The 16,155-nt window shown below is 45.2% G+C and overlaps 1 protein-coding gene across 6 annotated transcripts in view; it reads right to left on the bottom strand.

The window, feature by feature from the left end:
* The window catches only part of PTPN3 (protein tyrosine phosphatase non-receptor type 3), a 149,434-nt gene that overhangs the window by 4,227 nt on the left and 129,052 nt on the right, over positions 1–16,155 (bottom strand). For all 6 annotated transcript variants that reach the window (XM_058694618.1, XM_058694617.1, XM_058694619.1 and 3 more), the window contains 6 exons: positions 10,743–10,833; positions 10,392–10,453; positions 8,372–8,518; positions 3,063–3,191; positions 2,018–2,163; positions 1,366–1,501 (listed from right to left, as the gene is read on the bottom strand). In XM_058694618.1, coding sequence (XP_058550601.1) covers positions 1,366–1,501; positions 2,018–2,163; positions 3,063–3,191; positions 8,372–8,518; positions 10,392–10,453; positions 10,743–10,833 — 711 coding nt within the window. The remainder of the gene's footprint in view (positions 1–1,365; positions 1,502–2,017; positions 2,164–3,062; positions 3,192–8,371; positions 8,519–10,391; positions 10,454–10,742; positions 10,834–16,155) is intronic.

The following is a 16,155-nucleotide window of genomic DNA, read 5'->3' as shown; positions in this document are numbered from 1 at the left end:
ACTCAAATGTGGAGACTCCGATGGCCCATTCTGGGTGGCACTGTCGGGCTCAGAGCCCCTGCCCGGAACTTCACCTGGGCACGGACGGAGAGGCTGCACTGGTGGCTGGGACCTGGTTGTGCAGGGTAAGGGGAAGGAGTCTGGATTTTGTCTTAAAAAAAAAGAGAGCCACTAAAGCTGCTCTGTGGGATACGGTCCTTTATATTAAGAAACGCCCGAGAAACTCATTTAGTGAAGTGTGCGGGGTGAAAGAAAGCATTGAGACTGTGCTTCTTCACCAGCTAGGCAAATCTACCAAGAAGATGCACTGTCAAAATTTTTAACCGGCAATGAGCTCTTCCATACCACGCAGCGGGGCAGAGAACAATATTCTTAATAACCCGTTTTTTTCCCCCTTAATTGAATTTCCTGAGTCTAATATAAAACAAGAGGTCCCGATCATTAGAGAAATCTCATAAACTCTGTCCCTGAGCCTTTGAGGACACGGAGCTGGCTGCATGGTGGACTTCCCACTCTTTTCTTTGCTTACGCCACCTCATTCATCTGGGGGGGTTTTGCCTTAGAGGCCACTCCTCCAGAAAGCCTTCCTTGACTTTTCAAAGTCAGCTTTGATGGTCTTCCAGCAAGTTCTTACCCTTGGACTTCCCCCATTACTGCTGAGATTTATAACTAATTCAGTCTTCCTACTACATACAAGTCTGGGTCTCTTCGGTGTGTGCAATTATCTAAATGAATGTGGGATGGTCCTCATTTTGCAGACGGGGAAATGGAGGCTTGGAGAGAAGCTAAGTGATTATCTAAGGTCACCCAGTATGTGGAGGGGCCTGAATCATGCTCATTTTTCTACATCACCCGCCTGGCCCCTCTTGTGCTTCTGGGGAAAAACCACAGGCTTCCTCTTGAGGACACTTGCAGTGCCACTTACCCAGACGTGGCAGACATGGGAGATAGCCCAAGGAGGAGAGAGTAGGGCCATGTGAAACGTCCACTGAGCCAAAAGGCTCACCTGTACACAGATAGGTGGAGTAAAACCCTCAGGTGACTCTGTTTGCTTCTGAGGGATAAATGATGGGCCAGCGGCTTGACCATGTAGAATGCAACCTGGGCTGCACCCTGGCCGCATGGCTGGCTGGAAACACAGCACAGACGCAGTGAAAGGGACGGACAGTGAGAGACAGAGGTCAGATGGGGTGGGCTTTGGAGTCGCTCAGCCCCTGACAAGTTTTGTGACCTTGGGCAAGCACTGCGGTGCCCTTGAGCCTTGGTCTCTTAACCTGCAAAGCCCTTCACACAGGCCTGGCCCAGGGCAAGTGCTCAGAAAGCGTGGGCCATCGTTATGACTTTTATCAATGGATTTCTACTCACTGATGTCTGCACCATCATGGCACGCTGGTCTCGCATTTTCCGGACGATGTCCAGTGGGTAAATGGGCAGGTTTCTCTCAGTTAGGCACATGGCTGTTTCCATGGTGACCAACACACCAGTACGACCTATGCCAGCACTGGGGGGACAGAAGCAGAGACCTGGGATTTGCTCAGGCAGTATTTCTGCACGGCCCAGCTTAATGCCTAGCCAGTTCCCACGTTTACTCAGACAGAGCTCTCCTCCCCTGACCTTCGGGAATACAAAACACACATTCAGGGTGTGCACTCCAACAGGCTGAAAAGGCCTCTCCTCATATATTCTGAGGCCAGGGGCTTAAACACCAATGAAAAGAAACCCACCTTTAAGGGCTGCACCCTCCTCTTGTTCACATCTATTGTGAAGGTCAGCAACTCAAGGACACAGGGAGAGCGGAGGGGGGGAGTGGGCTTCTTCAGTTCTACAATCAGAGGTTTATGCTTTCATAAAATTCCCAATCTTTTGAAACAGCGAAGAAGAAATGAGCAGAGCCTTCTCGTAAAAGCATAGAGTCTCATGGGATTTAGGGTGATCTCTGCCAAGTTTCCTCAGGTCTTTCCCTACGGAATATGTGTATTTAAAAACCAAACCAAAGTAAACCTGGAAGCCACAGTACCTGCAGTGAACTAACACCGGTTCACCATCCACTCTCAGGGACCTCACGTAGTTTACAAATTCCAGAAAGTCCGAGGAGTCATCAGGAACGCCGTGGTCAGGCCACGCGACATACTGGAGATGTGTCACAGTGTGCTCTTCCCCGGTCTGTGGAAGATGCAGGGTGGCCGCGGTGAGCCAAGCCAGCAAGTGGGCAGCTTGAGTCTGGCCCCAGCCTCAGCCTCAGCTCAGCGGTCCTGTCTCCTGACGTCCTTTCGCCCGCTGCGCGCAGCCCCGTGGTGGCCCCTGGAAACTCCTGCTACCCCCTCCAGGACACAGCTCGGGCCACCCTGTCAGGACTGCTTCCTTCTGTCCACTGAGATTTCTTCCCACTCGCTCCTATGGTACTTGCCATCAGGGCCACACACACTGGCTTTTTCTTTTTTCAAGAGGGTAAAATACATGTGACACGAAGTTTACCATTTTAACCATTAAGTGTATATAGTTCAGTGGCATTAAGTACATTCCCAGGGTTGTGCAACGATCACTGCTATTACCCGGATTTTTTCATCTTCCCAAGCGGAAACTCTGTACCCATGAAGCAGTAACTCTTCATTCCCCCCGCCCCCAGCTAATCACCCCACCTCTTTCTGTCTGATTGTGACTAGCCCAGGGACTCTATACAGTCACATAATAGTTTCCTCTTGTGACTGGCTTACTTGACCTAGTATAAGGTCTTTCAAGGTTCAGCACTGCTATAACATGCATCAGAATTTCCCTCCTTTTAAAAGCTGAATAGCGCTCCACTCTGCAAATATACCACATCTTGTCTATCCATTTATCCGTCCCGGGGCACTTGGGCGTTCTCACTGCTGTCTAGTGTGAACAGTGGTGCTGTGAACAAGGGCACTGGTTCTTTCACAAGCGTTTACCCAAATGCTCACCGGGAGTGAACGTAGAACAGACCTGGAAGCACTGCCCTGTGCAGGCCCCCAGTGGATCTGGTTTAGCACCTGCCTTGAAGCTGCACCCTCCCCCGGACCACTCACTGAAGGGACACCGCTCACCTCGGTGTTGGTGACCAGCATTTCTCGGAACACATAAGCGATGGTGCAGTCCTCTGACTGACATCGGATGTGAAAGTTGCCGTGTTCCATGACGTCGGGAGGATCAGGCCAGTACTGGTGACATTTGGTCTGCAAGAAAACCCCTGGGTGTGAGCTAACCTCCGCTGTGGGGGTGGTGCACATGAGCTGTTACCTGGATGGACAGGTGGGCGTCTGACCGGAGCCCTCTCACTCACACCAGGTACTCGGAGAGCTGCAAAGCCAATGTGCTCTGGGTCTGTTCCCTGTTCCCAGAGGAGTGTCCCCTCCTCTCCTGGAGAGTAGGGTGGGGGTCAGCCTGCAAGGGCCGAGGCCACAGCTCTCAAGCCAGCCTGGAGCTGGAGCCCGGAGGAGGAGTACAGAGCTCACCCTCTTCGTCACCAGGGTCCACTTGCTGGAAGAACAGGAGAGGCCTCAGACACAGTGCCTTGACCTAGGAGCGGCCTCTCCCTCTCATCCTTTCCCATTCCCCATCAAGCCCACTCCAGGCATTCAGGCCCCTTCTCTGCTCTCCACACCACCCCCCTTCCACCTCACCCTCCTTCACCATCTCTCCCCTACCCACATGAGTAGAAGGAAGGCCTCATGGCACAGAGGTTAAGAGCACACAGATGGAAGTCAGAACTCCACTGGACTCATTTTATCTTCTGTTAGCCACTTGACTTTGAACCTGCTACCCAACCTCTCAGATTTGCAGTCCTTGCCTGACAGACAGGGACAGCACCTGCCTCCCAGACGGTGACAGAGGTCAGAGGGAATGGTGGGAAGTGCCAGGCTCACCATGGGGGCTCAGGTTACTATTGTTGTTATGGGGGCCCCACATCAACATGAAGAAGGGTGATCAGAGATTCCACAAAAATCCCAGGGAAAGAAGTTCTCAAACTGAGATGAACATCCCTTTACATTTGAGCAGTGTCCCCTAAGCCCTCAGATGACTCATGGAGCTGACATGACACACTCCTGGATGGCAGATGAGGAACCCTGGCCCCCGTGGGGTAAGCGACCTGCCCAAGGTCTCAGGGCTGCTGCGGCTTCCCTACAGGCTCAACGAGCCCCCTGTGTCTCCCTTTTAATCCTCCCTTCTAAACCCTGAAGCCATCTTAGCTCTTGCCTCTGGCTTCAAAGCAAAATTCAGGGCCATGCTATCCATCCCATCATAGTTCCATCAAATTCTGACTCACTCAAATTTTTTTTTTCTCCAAGCCTAGAGTTGCAACATCTTACATAAAAAATTATATTTGTGTACAGCTAAAAGGGGCTATAAACCAACAGATGCACGTAATTTGTCTGGAACAGCTTTTCTATTCTTATTTTCAAACGTCACATGGAGTATTTGAAATTAAAGTATGCTGTTGGGAAGCTGGAGTTAAGAATTTACTTGTAAACCTTAAATGTGGGTATTTTGGTTAGTGGCCATTTCCCAACTGCCATAGACATGAAGGGGCCCCTGTCCCCAGAAGCCGAGGCAGAGTCGATACCCACTGGCCTATACCTGCCTCATCCTCACCAGGTGTTGGGGAACATCATCAAAAAGACGTGGCCACACAGGCTGGTGAGCTGGACCTGGGCACTCAGAGGCTCCACACGCCCTCCCCTGTCCTTGGAAAGTGGGGTCTGCTTGGCTTTCCTGCTCCCAGGGGCTGCTCCAAGGACACAGCCTTAGGATAGTAACATGGGGTTGAAAACACCTATATTGTATACATAACTGAGCCCACTTAGGGTCTCTTTATAAACTTTTTTTTAAGTTTATTTATTTTGAGAGAGAGAGACAGAGAGAACGAGTGGGGGAGGGACAGAGAGAGAGGGAGGGAGAATCCCACGCAGGCTCTGTACTGTCAGCACAGAGCCCGATGTGGGCTTGAACCCACTCACTATGAGATCATGGCCTGAGCCGAAACCAAGAGTTGGACGCTTAATTGACTGAGCCACCCAGGTAACCCTCTTTATAAACTTTTAAGATTTAGTGGAAAGGTGCAGGGAACCATTTGTTTTGTGGTTATGACAAGCCTCGTAAGTTCCCCTTGCTTATTTAAAATGCCACCTATGGGCCACCTGGGTGGCTCAGTTGGTTGAGCATCCGACTTTGGCTCAGGTCATGATCTCATGGTCTGTGAGTTCGAGCCCCTCATCGGGCTCTGTGCTGTCAGTTCAGAGCCTGGAGCCTGCTTCAGATTCTGTGTCTCCCTCTCTCTCTGCCCCTCCCCTGCTCATGCTCTGTCTCTCTCTCTGTCAAAAATAAACGTTAAAAAAATTAAAAAAATAAAATAAAATGCCACCTAATCTCAGCACCTAAGCATCCGACTCTTGGTTTCAGTTCAGGTCATGATCTCATGGTTCATGAGTTTGAGCCTGCTTGGGATTCTCTCTTCCCCTCTCTCTCTGCCCCACCCCTGCTATGTTCTCTCTCTCAAAATCAATAAACTTAACAACAACAACAACAACAACAACAAAAAGCCACCCCAAACTGCCACCTACCAACCTAGAGTAGCCTGCGTCTTCCTTCAGTCTCTCCCGGTCCCCTGCATATGGGGGCCGGCTTCATATTATACCTGGGTAGCCTGCCCGGGCGGGCTGCAGACCCACACAGGGTGTCAATTTCTGCTACAGACTCTGAAGCATCCTACTCACAGGACAACGGATGGGAAGGGCCTCTGAAGTGATCAGCCCATATAAGGCAGAGCTACAAACACCTGTTTCCAGAGATTCCCAGCGAATTCACCAGAACTGGACATTCTACTTCTTGATCAAATTTGGATTTTAGGTCTATTTGGATCTCCAAGCACTAAGGGTGTAGTAGAAAGAGCAAGGGGTCTGTGGAAACCCTGAGTTTCAATCCTGGTTAATAATGCGCTCCACTAACCAAGTGTGTGATCCTGGGCAAGTTACTAGACTTCCTTCAGTCTGTTTCCACATTGGTGCTGGCTGTTGGGGGGAGGATGCTAACGCCTACTATCTACTGAACAGTGTGTGCCTAGTTCTCAATGGTACTTTTTATGGACATTAGCTTGACCTCAAAAAACCCTATGAGGTAGATACTATTAGTGTCTCTGTTTCGCATACGAGTAAACTGAGGCTTTGGGGGTGAATCAGCTGGTATGAGATCATCCATATCAGAAGTGGCACATACACAGGGAGAAGCTGTGGGTGGTGGTGAGGACCAGATAAGGATCCTCAAGATAAAGGGCTCGGGTCAGCGGAGAGTTTGTAACAGGAGAGGGAGGAAACATGTAGCCTGGATTTCAGAAGAACAGGTTTCTAACAATTGATAAACAAGAGGGGTAAGTCCCCAGGGCCAGAGATAGTGAAGGGACTGCTGACTCAGGACAAGGGGCCTGCTGGGCTGGGCTTAGTCAGGAAGACAGGCTGGGAAACAGAGAAGCCCCCTGGGCCACAGGGAGACCTCAGAGGAGCTCAGGTGCAGAGTAGATGAATAAGAGGGGGGTGGGTGGAACACAATCAGGACAGAGCAGGAGGGGCAGGACCTGTAAGAACAGCCAGAGGAAGTGAGGCCTATCGGAAGGAAGAAAGGGCCCTTCTTTCCGAGCTGGAACAAATAGGACAAGGGAAGAAGGGGCTCCTGTCCAGAGCAGATCATCTGTCGCTAACCATGCCTGTTGCGGCTCACTAATGACCTCAGAGCAGGAAAGGGCAGAGTCAACTTTACAGCAGAAAGAGAAGCCCAATCCAGGTGAGGAGACCACGCCCCATGGCCCTGAAAGACCTTACGACCCAGCAGAATGGCACTTCCATGAATATTTTGAGAAAACCTGGAGCATTCAAGCACCTAGAAGTCACAGAATAGGCAGACAAATATATCTCAGCTTTCAAATGGGGGGACTGGCAGATTGTGGAGACGGGGAGGCAATAAAGTTGACATTAGTCATCTACAAAATAGCAGAAATGGCCCAGAACAGGGCCTACAGTGTGGGGTGTGGTGGCGGAATCAGAGGATTAAATAACAGAGCTGCATGGCAGTAAAGCAAACTTTGCCAAGGATGGTCTCAACTTGGGTTGAGGATGGCTTCAACATCACTCCCCTAATACTTTAACTCTCTTTTTATGAGAGAGAGACAAAGAGTGTGTGTGTGCACATATTTGCAAGTGCCGGCTTTGGGTTCTGAGCCTAGAAGGCAAGAGTATTTACTTAGAACTTAATAACACAAGTCTGACATTATTTTTAGATCCCTAAAGAGCCAAGTGCATAGAGGAGAGGGGTAACTTATTCTGTGTCTTCCAGGTGGGAGAAGCAGGTGGGGTGGAGGTTCAAGGCCATGTGGATTTCAGCTAGTTGTAAGGAGTAATTTTTTAAAAATCAGGGCTGAACACTAACAAGATGGACCTTGGAGGTGCTTTTGCAGAAGCGGGGAGCCCTCTGCCTGGGAGACACACACACAAGTCCTTTGCAATCCCTGGGGCTGTCTCTGCAGAATTAGTAGGAATTCTTATTTTGCTGTTTCAGGTTGAGAGTATAGACTGTCCTCAAACATACTATTCATTCCAATCCTGTGTATTCTGATTTTCGGTGTGGATCAATTTGGTATTCTGAACCATGTACCAAGAAGAGAGGCCTGGGAGGAAGCAGCACACAGATCATTCAAAGCAGGTGGCTCAAAGTTAATTTATATCTGATTTTGGAATGGGTTTCTGAATAAATGTTTCATAATGAAGATATCTCGATGTATGCACAAGTTAGAGAATGTATAATACAGGTACCCCTTGCACAGTGACTACTGTTATATAACCAGTGATCTGTTCCTATGGAAAATGCATGCTCTGCTAAAGCACAGTGTGGTGCCCATCACTCTCCTAATCAAGCCCTTCTTTCTTCTTTTTGCATCGGCTTTTGCTGCAACACAAACAGCAGCTGACAGAAGTTGTAATGCCTCCCACTTGTTATGGCCACTGTGAGCCTAGCACCCACACTGCTCTTCGCAGGACCAGCCCTTGTCCTGGGTGGGTGAGGGTGCAGTCAACACACGGGTTCTGGGGCAGGGGAGGTGAGGCAAAGGAGACTGCCTTCTGGCTGATTATAATGGATCTGAGCTAGGAGTGGGAGGGGCTGTGTGAGCTCAGAGAAAGGCCAGGGAATGGACGGGAGTGCTGAGCTCCCCGACACTGGAGGTGACTATCAGTAAGTCTTTAAAGGCGATTTATGGGTCATGTAGGGGCTGGACCAAGTGATATTTAAGACCCTTTCCAGGTCTGAAATTCATGTTGCATAGAGCACGGCGTGACATGCCCACGTTTGAATCAGAAATCAAGCCACTTACCCGCCCTCGCTCTGTGAGAGTCGTCAACATGACAATGAGTGATAACTTCTGATCCCAGACGACTTGCCAAAATTGTGCACAGGTATGTGGCAGGGGCCCCTGAGCGGCGATGTACTTGTTCACAAGGTTAGCAGCAGGAATTTCCATCTGGCAAGAGATTGTTAAGACATTAGAATCTGTCACTGCCACAAGGTGGCCACGGAACTGGATCTTACACTCTTCTAGTTGGTAACGGACATCACACCAGAATATTCTGTCAATGTACAGCCAATAAGAAAAAATCAAAGAAAAAGCCATTTTTAAAAATCCTTGAAAGATACTTGACAATACTAGCATTAACTACTTAAGATAAAGCTATATGACACTCAGTAGGCAATAATCAGAAATGTACCTACAAGACGGCAGAAGAGTTTGAATGATCTTTACTGCTATATCGAAATTGGCCATCTGTATTTTCAGCCATTCATACCAATCTTCATGCCCAAATCTTTCCCCACACAGGGCTTTCTATCAAAATCTACTTACTTTTCTTTGAAGCATAGACCATGTAGGCTTATACCACCACTATGCTGCACTTTGCTTTCTGCAGGGTTCTAATGCCCGTGTCATCGAGTTGATCAATCCTTCCCCCCACCCAGCTTTATTGAAGTGTAACTGACAAGTAAAAATTGCATATTATTTAAGGTATACAACATGATGGTTTGATGTATGCATATATTGTGAAATGATCACCACAATCAAGTTAATGATCACATCCATCACCTCACACAGTTATTTGAGTTGCTTAATGTTAAACATCAAAATGTTTTCAACTGTCCTCAGTATCCCTCCTCCCATCCTGCTCTGCTTTTACTTCTTCCCTCTGAACAGAGTCATTTCTATGAAAAAACAGTCAGAACCTGCTGAACTTTCAAGTGACACTGTGATTCATTCATTCTTAGGTGGGGTACACAGAGGCACTCAATTCATGGTTTGGTTGATGCTTGGGTTAATGGCTTCTTCAACCCTGGTCTCGGTTCCCCAATTTCCCTGTAAAGACACCAGATTACGTGATCCTGCTGACCTCACCAAATCTGATGCTCTGCTTTCAAGGCACCAGGAATGTTGAAGTGAGGGTCAATGAATTCCATAGATGTTTTGGGATAAATGGAATCACTGATAACACCCATCTTTATTAGGGTAGTTTTTGATATTTTGCTATAACTTGAGAACTTGAGAAATCATCTGTTCATGTAGGTCAAGGGTTGGCAAACTTTGGCCTGAGGGCCAAATCTGACTGCCACTTTGCAAGCTAAGAGTGTTTTAAAAATATTTTTACATGGTTGCATTTTAAATGGTTATATAACTACTTAAGTAACAGCCTCCATTTTCCCTCAGCTTGCAAAGACTGAAATATTATCTGGTCCTCTACAGAAAAAGTGTGCTGACCCCTGGTTTAAATGAAGAAAATGAGGTTCAGAGAGGCCAAGTAAGTTGCCCAAGATTCATTTTCAGGGTCGAATGAATGCTTTTCCCACAACATGTGAAATTTTTTATGTTTTCTTTTTGGGTTACACGCACAAGTGGTTTTTTTCTCCCTTATTTTTAGGTGGGATGTACAGTAATAACATGGCGGGGGGGAGGGAAACACAGAAAGTTACAAGCGCACCACCGGCAAACAAAAAACCCCCCAAAACCAAAAAAAAACCCCACAAAAAAACCTCAAACAACAAAAAAAAACCCCCACAAAAATGTCAGCAGCTCAAGACAGAAGGCATGTGGACGATGGGAGTCAGAGACACAGAATCTGAGTTTTGGTCTCACCTTCTGTTAGCTTTGTGACTTTTCAAATTATTTAATCTCTCTGAACCTTAGTTCTGTCCTCTGTAAAAAGACTATTCTGCCTTCCCTCAATGGCTGCTGGGGTGCTGAAATGAGGGGGTGAACAGGAGAGCACTTGGTCAACTGCAAAGCACCACCCATACCATTCATGCTTGTTACAGTGATCAGTGGGCTCTTATCATCCAGATTCTTGACTTACGTTCACATAACTCGCGTTAATATAATCTTCATTTCCCTGCAATAATACCCGGGTGGTGTCATCTGTGGGGGAGAAACAAATTTACCAATTATCCTGAGCATTATTTTTATCGGACCAAGGAAACAAGAGTTCAGTCCCCAACCCCATCTACAGCTTTGCCTCATTAGCATAAACACTATTCCCCAACTGTTCAGAGTCTGAAATGGCGGCAGTAAAGACGGTGGTGTTTACAGACACACTGAAAATCGTTGCAGAATACCAGACAATCTGTTTTAAAAAGGGAAACATTATCTCAGCGTGTTGGGGGTGGGGGGTGGGGGAGAGAAGGAAGCATTCACACCGGGTACTCACAAGGCAGCACATCTTTATATCGGTTTTTGTCCAAATTTTGAGGCAGCTTTGCAAACGTGATGGCCAGACCGGGCTTCTTTCTGTAGAGTTGCTACATAACAAATACAGAAGTGGGGGGAAAAACAAACAAACAAACAAACAAACAAAAAAAACCAACTTTGCAAAAAACAGCTATGGAGGGAGCATGGAAACATACTTTTAACAACAAAGTCTACCACTCGTGGCACTAAATCTTAACATTTAAAAGTGATTAGGTGCTATGTTTTAAAAGAAAACTCTTCCCAATAAGAAATTCTACGATCCCATGAGAAACTGACTAAACTCACTCATTTTTTTTTTTAACACGAGGATCTTTGGGGGAAAAAAAAGTCACAGGAAGGGGTCTGAGTCATAGATAATGGATCATGGTAAGTCAAGTCTTGTCTTTTTGACAGTTATTCGACAAATGATAAAAGCAAGTCGAGAAAGAAAAGAATTCTGACTCAAAGTTCAATGGAAACCATTTATATCAGTCTAAAAACATTTCTCTCCAGTTCAATGGAGTGAACCGGGTTCTTAGCTGAAGAACAAGAGCATTTCATTCATCTTCTCAGAAGTATGTTTGCACAGTAAAAACATTTCTTCCAATACGTAGTGAACTTCATTTAAGAGGTATCTTTGCTGTACAATATAATAACCAGCAAAAAATCCAATTAAGCCATCTTTGCACATCTATAAGCCCCTATTACATGTTTGTGCAGTGCCTGATGTGATTCTGACAACAGCTGTGTGAGAGGTACTAAGAGGACCCTTCTTTTGCAAGCAAGTAGAGATTAAATACCTTGGCTCACAATCACCAACGGGAGGCTGAATTCAGATCTGACTCAATGCTAGAGTTTTCTCTTCCTTTGAGAACACTCCACTGAGGTATGACTGTCATGTAAAAAGTGGTACATATTTAATGTACACAACTTGATGAGTCCGGGGATAAGTATACACCAGGGAAACCCCACAAAGACCACAGACACATCCATTCCTTCCCAGTTTCCTCCTGCCCTAGAGTTTTTTCATACAACTGTTTCTCACACTTTGAGCTAGAGAGTGAAATACTAGTCACTGTGGTTTTATGAAAGTTTACAAACAATACAACTTATTCTCAATGTTGGAAGCAACCTTTTCTTCCCTTAGAATATCTGGGAAATTCATGGGGCGCCTGGGTGGCGCAGTCGGTTAAGCGTCCGACTTCAGCCAGGTCACGATCTCGCGGTCCGTGAGTTCGAGCCCCGCGTCAGGCTCTGAGCTGATGGCTCAGAGCCTGGAGCCTGTTTCCGATTCTGTGTCTCCCTCTCTCTCTGCCCCTCCCCCGTTCATGCTCTGTCTCTCTCTGTCCCAAAAATAAATAAAAAACGTTGAAAAAAAAAATTAAAAAAAAAAAAAATATCTGGGAAATTCAGACTAGTATAAAGAAAAAAAATTATCAGTAATTTCACAAACCCAAGGGAACCCTTTTCACATTTGTTTTCTCCAGTTTTCTATGTATACAAATAAAGTATACATAGAAGTACACATATAAACAGAGAAGACACAGATGTACATTTTTAAAAACAAAAAATAAGACTGAATTACAAATTAGCATTTCCTATACTATGTTCTATGGAACCCCAGTGTTTTGAAAGATACTAATAGGTATTCCTTAGAAAGTTTCAAGGTCAGGGGCGCGTGGGTGCCTCAGTCACTTAAGCATCTGACTTCAGCTCAGGTCATGATCTCATAGTTCACGAGTTCAAGCCCCATGTCAGGCTCTGAGCTCAGAGCCTGGAGCCTGCTTCGGATTCTGTGTCTCCCTCTCTCTCTGTCCTTCCCCTCGTGCTCTCTCTCTCTCTCCCTCCCAAAAATAAGTAAACATTAAAAAAAAGTTTCAAGGTCAGAGAAATTTGGAAAATGTAAGCCATCGTATATTCTATGAATCTCCAAGAAGCTCAACCCTGCAGTACTTAAGCTTATCTAATTCTGATTAGCTAAGCATTTCTCAAGCTAATTTGGCCATGGAGGACCTCACATCCCATAAGAAGTATTCTGGGAAATACTACCATAATTTTGAAGCCTGAAGCCTGTTTTTTCCTACTTATTATAGAGTGTCTAGGTCCTTGTGCCATTAAATATTCTAAATATTCTTTACATAAAATGATTTTTACTGGATCATAGTTTCTCATAATTTAACTTTTACTCTACTTTTGATTAGGGGGTTTTCAATGTTTTTACTCATAAACTTTTAGAAGAATTAGTATATCAAAACATATTTTTATGGATTTTGATACATATAATCAAGTTGCCCTACAGGTGTGTATGAGAATTGCTAATCCACTAAATTGCGGCCAAATCATCAACTAAAAGGTGTTTGCAATTTGAATAAGAAGGCTGGACAGTAGTTTCCTCCCAATATTTTTGCAACTTGTATTTTTTGTTGTGTAAATTGGCCTCTGTGAATCTGTTTTCCTCTTATTGGTTCTTTTTTTTTTTAAGTCTATTTATTTATTTTGGGAGAGAGAGAGAGAGTGCAAGTGGGAGAGGGGTGGAGAGAGAAAGACTGAGACATCAGCCCAGACTTTGATACGGGGCTCGAACCTGTGAACTGTGAAATCATGACCTGAGCCAAAGTTGGATGTTTAACTGACAGGGCTAACCAGGCACCCCTCTTTTTTTCTTTTTAATTAAATAAACAAACTGCATAACAATCATTAGGAGAAAATTAGCATCAGGATTTTTGGCAACAACAATTGTGTCATGTGTTATATGTTTACCAAATGTTTAGAATTTGCAACCTCTCCTCCAGCTCAGCTACTGATCTTCACAATTTCAGTTTGTAACAAATAGCCCCTGAATTTTTTTTTTTTTTTTGAGAGAGCCTGAGAGTTCACCCATGTGCTTGAGCGAAGGAGGGGGAGAGGAACAGAAGGGGTGAGGGAGAAGGAGAGGAAGAGAAAGAGAGAATATCTTAAGCAGGCTCCACGCAGTACTTGATCTCAGGACTGTGGCATCATGACCTGTGCCAAAGTCAAGAGTCAGCCACTCAGCCCACTGAGCCACCCAGGTGCCCTACCAGTGAACAACTTCTTAAAGGTCTGACAGCTTTAATGGACAGAGAGCATTGTAGAAATAAATTCAGGATTTACTGGAAGGTTTGGTTTGATACTGTAAGGAAAATATCTGAGTCAAATTTCCCCAAATGACATTTTGGTTCTGACTAACTGCATAGAGGTAAAATCCAATTAAGTGAATATAATCAGTAAAGCTAAGCCGGAGGTTCAAGGATTTTTTTTTTTTTCCAAATAAAAGCATAAATGTAATCAACTTGAGATGGTCTAACAGAAAAGCACAGATCCAGCAAAAGGCTTTAATTACAATAAGTATATAAATGTATCTCAGCAGTAATGATCTGTTGATAAGATTGTCAAGGTACTAAAATAAAAAATAAAATAGCAGTGTTTAAACATTTTTAAATGTGCACTCCTCGGGCTTTATCTGACAGAAATGCATAAAGATACATATCAAAGAAATTTATCTATAGTAAAGCGTTTTTTTTTTTTTATTAGAAAACTGGAAACAGCCTGAACATTTCCCAACAGGGAGAGGTATTGACTTAAATTACGGTACAGTCATACCACAAAATTATGTGCAATAAAAAGATTAAACTACAGGTTTGGAAAGATATTCATTCATCTATTCTGAAGAATGCAAGTTATAAGGGCACCTGGCTAGCTCAGTTAGTAGAGCAAGAGACTCTTGGTCTCAGGGTTGTGAGTTCAAGCCCCATGTTGGGTGTAGAGAGTACTTTAAAATAAAATCTTGGGGCACCTAGGTAGCTCAGTCAGTTAAGTGTCCAGCTTTCACTCAGGTCATGATCTCGTGGTTCTTGAGTTCGAGCCCCACGTTGGGCTCTGTGCTGACAATTCACAGCGTGGAGCCTGTGTCAGATCCCGTGTCTTCCTCTCTCTCTGCCCCTTCCCCATTCGCATGCTCTCTCTCTCAAAAATAAACATTAAGAAAAATCTGTTTAAATCTTAAAAAAAAAGTAATGCAAGTTACAGAATACAGTGGTGATCCCTTTTATATACAACAGCACACACACACATGTGTATAATGTATATGTGTGTGCACTTGTGCATATAACACATCTTGGCACGAGCACTGGAACAAGTATGGAAGGACAGGCATCAGATTGTTATTTGTAAATAGTAACAAAGAGGAAGAGGCTAAAGAATATGGGAGTCAGGCAATAATTCTACTTTGGCTATTTCTAAATTACTTGAATTATTACAATGCAAATTATTTCTTAAATTCAAATGACTGAGAAAAAAACCAGAAGAAATGTACACATAAAATTAAATTCTACAAAAAGCTGGGTGAACAGGGATATGGTTTTTGGGGCCTTTAGAAAGTACAACGCACTCACATTCATGTCTGCCTTGCAAGGTGAGCACCGAGCCCTGATTCTGCTAAACTGCTTCAGTTCTAGTTTCTGAAGGTGTTACTTTACTTTACTTTATTGTAAAGTTCCCTTTACTTTACTGACTTCTTCTCCAGATCTTGTGAGCTACTCAGCAGGCTATGAGAACACTACTTGGAGAAGGGTGGTTCAGAGTAGAAAGTGAGATGCTGGAAACCCATGTAGATCTTTCTGGAAGGCTCATGGGTGGAGGGAAAGGAATGAAAGACCATCAGCCGTAATGAAGACGAGGCTCTTTCAAGAACTACTCATTGTAAGAATATGCTTGGCTTTGGTTATTCCCAGGCTAAAGGTGTGTGAGGTGGGCAAGAGCTCCCCATTATAGGCCCTGGCAATTCTGCCCTAGAATGAGAGGGGCCGGGAGGCTGGAGAAAGAGTCCCAGGGATAGACGGTTAGAAGATCACTTAGTTTTATTAAAAACTATTGATTTTTAAGTCTTAAAGTGCTTTGGTCTCATCAGAGTGTAGTTCTAAAAAGCTGTGAAACTTAGGGCTAAAAATTATAAAAAATCAGCTGAGAAAGGGTTGTTCTGGAACAACCGTATTTAAATTAGTGCCTACGTCACTGGCTCTAGCTTCCAAAGACAGAAAGCGGCACAGCAGAGGCCGGACCTCTCCAGTGCCGTACCGCTGGGGTGGGTAAGATGACACAGTTTTCCCATTTAAACACTTCTTCTTCGAAAAAGTCTTCTAATATTAGAGAGAGGGTATCAGGAGAGGACTCTGATCTCTTCAGACTTCTGGCCCAACCACAGATGTGAAATCTGGTCACAATCCTCAGATGAAGTGTTTGGACACCTAATGGGCTCCGACCCTGGTGGATGCTGGCAAGGCCCCACACAGGGGAAGCAAGCATTCTATCACCCAGAGAAAGGGAGAATTCCTGGAGGCTGAGAACCCAAGGGAGGCAGAAGAAAAAGGAAAAGA

The sequence above is a fragment of the Neofelis nebulosa genome, chromosome 12, assembly GCF_028018385.1.
Source record: "Neofelis nebulosa isolate mNeoNeb1 chromosome 12, mNeoNeb1.pri, whole genome shotgun sequence".
Lineage (NCBI taxonomy): Eukaryota > Metazoa > Chordata > Mammalia > Carnivora > Felidae > Neofelis > Neofelis nebulosa.
This window is presented reverse-complemented; position numbering and strand designations above follow the sequence as displayed.